Source organism: Trematomus bernacchii, unplaced genomic scaffold, assembly GCF_902827165.1.
Source record: "Trematomus bernacchii unplaced genomic scaffold, fTreBer1.1, whole genome shotgun sequence".
NCBI lineage: Eukaryota > Metazoa > Chordata > Actinopteri > Perciformes > Nototheniidae > Trematomus > Trematomus bernacchii.
The window spans coordinates 7936565-7939064 of NW_022987727.1; the positions used below are offsets into that span (position 1 = coordinate 7936565).

Genomic DNA, 2500 nt, shown 5'->3' on the forward strand with positions numbered 1-2500 from the left:
AGCGAGAGAGACAGGGGGTTATTAATGAGGGTGCACGTCTGTCTGGGGGACAAGGGAGAGGAGCAAAGAAATTACAAAACTTCTAAAATGCATGAGAAAATATGAAATTAGTAAAATGAATGAATAAATAAATCTACACGATAAAGCTTTAGCACATACAGTATATTTAGAACACGACTCTCAGTCTTAACCCCTATATAATCAAATAGATATCAAATTATTTTTATTTATCTATTCAAGGGGACAGCTGTTTTTTTACTTTTTTGACCCAATTTGATCCTTTAAGTTACGAGCTGGCTTTTTTAAACTTTAAGGCCACCACTGCCCCACCCTGATAATGTATGCAGGTCCAAAATTAAATATATAATAAAATAGTAACTAAATATGCTAACAAAAAAAAACAAAAAAACAAAACAAAATATTTTTTAGAAAGAATAGTGTTTTATAATATTTTTTATAAAAGGATGTTTATTTTCTATTTTAGGGACTTCTATTTCATTAATCAACATTTATTTATTTCAGGGTATTTTATATTATAATTCCATGTTTATTTTTTTGAGTAGACTTTTATGTCAAAGCCATATTTCTTTATATCATAAACATATTATTTTTATTTTCTTTAAATTTGAATGGAATGGCAACCAATAAACATACCGTCTGATAATAATGAAACAGTAACTGATGTGAAATGAGCTGTTGAATGATACTGACTGTTGAGTCCTGTAGATGAGTGTGAGCAGAGAGAAGACCACGGCCACAGCCAGACCCAGGTCCAGGTTAAACACCAGTGTGGAAATCAGTGTGAAGACCCACACCAGCTTTAGAGAGGAGGAGAGGGGGGGGGGGACCAGTGGTGTTTGTAGCAATGAATTTATGCTATGAGTTTAGATAATGATGTTAGTGTGTGTGTGTGTGTGTGTGTGTGTGTGTGTGTGTGTGTGTGTGTGTGTGTGTGTGTGTGTGTGTGTGTGTGTGTGTGTGTGTGTGTGTGTGTGTGTGTGTGTGTGTGTGTGTGTGTGTGTGTGTGTGTGTGTGTGTAGCCCACCAGGTCTAATCTGTCAGACTTCCAGAGCACACACACATCTTTGAACTGAGCCAGGATGCCCCTCAGGTTCACCACGATGATCACTGCCAGCACTGCCTGGAACAGACAGCAGTGTGTGACTGAACTAATATGAGTCATCCTGAGGCTAAGTCTCTTCCAGATGGAGCATGACTTGACATTTCTTTCAAACATCTTCACTGATTTGCTCCATTATTTCATTGTCATCTATGGTGGTTTATGGGAAGCCATACAGGCTGGAGAACTGTCAACACACACCTTTTGTTACTTGCTTAACAACATATGTGATTAAGATACATACTCTTTGTAATCCAATATGAACGTTACCTTTGGCAGCTGCTCGAAGAGGTGACCGATCTTCAACAGGATGGTCAGAATCAACAGAGCTGATACCAAACCAGCCATCTTAGCACAGGATGACAAGAACAGAAAGACAATAAATAGAGAAAAAAAACAACATTGAAGAACATAATATGTAAAAGAGACATATAAAGAACTTCTTGAGAACTCATTTCAGAGCAAAAGTGAGTTTGTGATTTTGATTGTCTTTTGGAATAGAATAGAAGACCTGCGTTTTGACACCGATGCTATCCTGGACCATGCTGCGAGAGAAGGAGCAGCTGACAGCGAAGCACTGGAACATCGCTCCTACGGTGTTACACAGACCCAGAGCCAGCAGGTCCTGACACAGAGACACACGGCAGGTATTTGAAAAGACGGTAAGCGATCTGCTAAATACTCTATGTAAATGTCGCTGTGGATCGAGGCCTCTGTAGAGCATTTACTGTCAAAACAAGCCTCCTTTTGAATTACGAATTGTTAGGAACGTGACACAGGCACTGGAACTCAAATGCAGGACTCAAACCAGGTTTCAAAAATCTAAAAAAGGTCTTTACATGTACTTCAAGGAGCAACAACAAATCACTCACAGAGGCAACATGTAATAAGAGCAAATCAAAACCACACAACTAAATAAACTTGACAAGGAGAAAAAGCTACAATGGTTCTTGGATTGAAAAAGCTGTCTCTCTTGATGACACAAGACGAACTGGAACAGGACAAAGTGACTATATATACGCAAGAGGTAAGAGGACACAGGTGGCAACAATCAAGGGAGGGACAGGTGGGAAAACACACAATGGCAGGAAGTGCTCATAAATGTTGTAAAAAATCATTGTTATAACTGTTGAGCTGGTACTTCTACAGGTAAATACAGAATGATGAACTTCTACAGGGATTATTCCAGTATAAATAACAATAGTAAGCTCACATTATTTCTCCAGTGCCTCAGGAGTGATTCACTGATTGAGTGATTTAACATAACCATCCGATAACAAATAATGACTGCCATGAATGTACCTGACTGGAGTCCATGTGGTAGCCGTGTTTGTTGGCAAACACTGAACCCAGGGCTGAGAGGTAACTGAAGCTGACCAG

At 39.0% G+C, this 2500-nt stretch overlaps 1 protein-coding gene across 1 annotated transcript in view; it reads right to left on the reverse strand.

Annotated features, from left to right (window-relative positions):
* LOC117494300 (prestin-like) overlaps positions 1 to 2500 on the reverse strand; it is a 13004-nt gene that overhangs the window by 5848 nt on the left and 4656 nt on the right. Inside the window, exons 8-12 of the mRNA XM_034145143.1 lie at positions 2423 to 2500; positions 1632 to 1745; positions 1391 to 1468; positions 1046 to 1141; positions 712 to 818 (exon numbers count right to left, since the gene is read on the reverse strand). The exon at positions 2423 to 2500 is cut by the window's right edge and continues 70 nt beyond it. Coding sequence (XP_034001034.1) covers positions 712 to 818; positions 1046 to 1141; positions 1391 to 1468; positions 1632 to 1745; positions 2423 to 2500 — 473 coding nt within the window. The remainder of the gene's footprint in view (positions 1 to 711; positions 819 to 1045; positions 1142 to 1390; positions 1469 to 1631; positions 1746 to 2422) is intronic.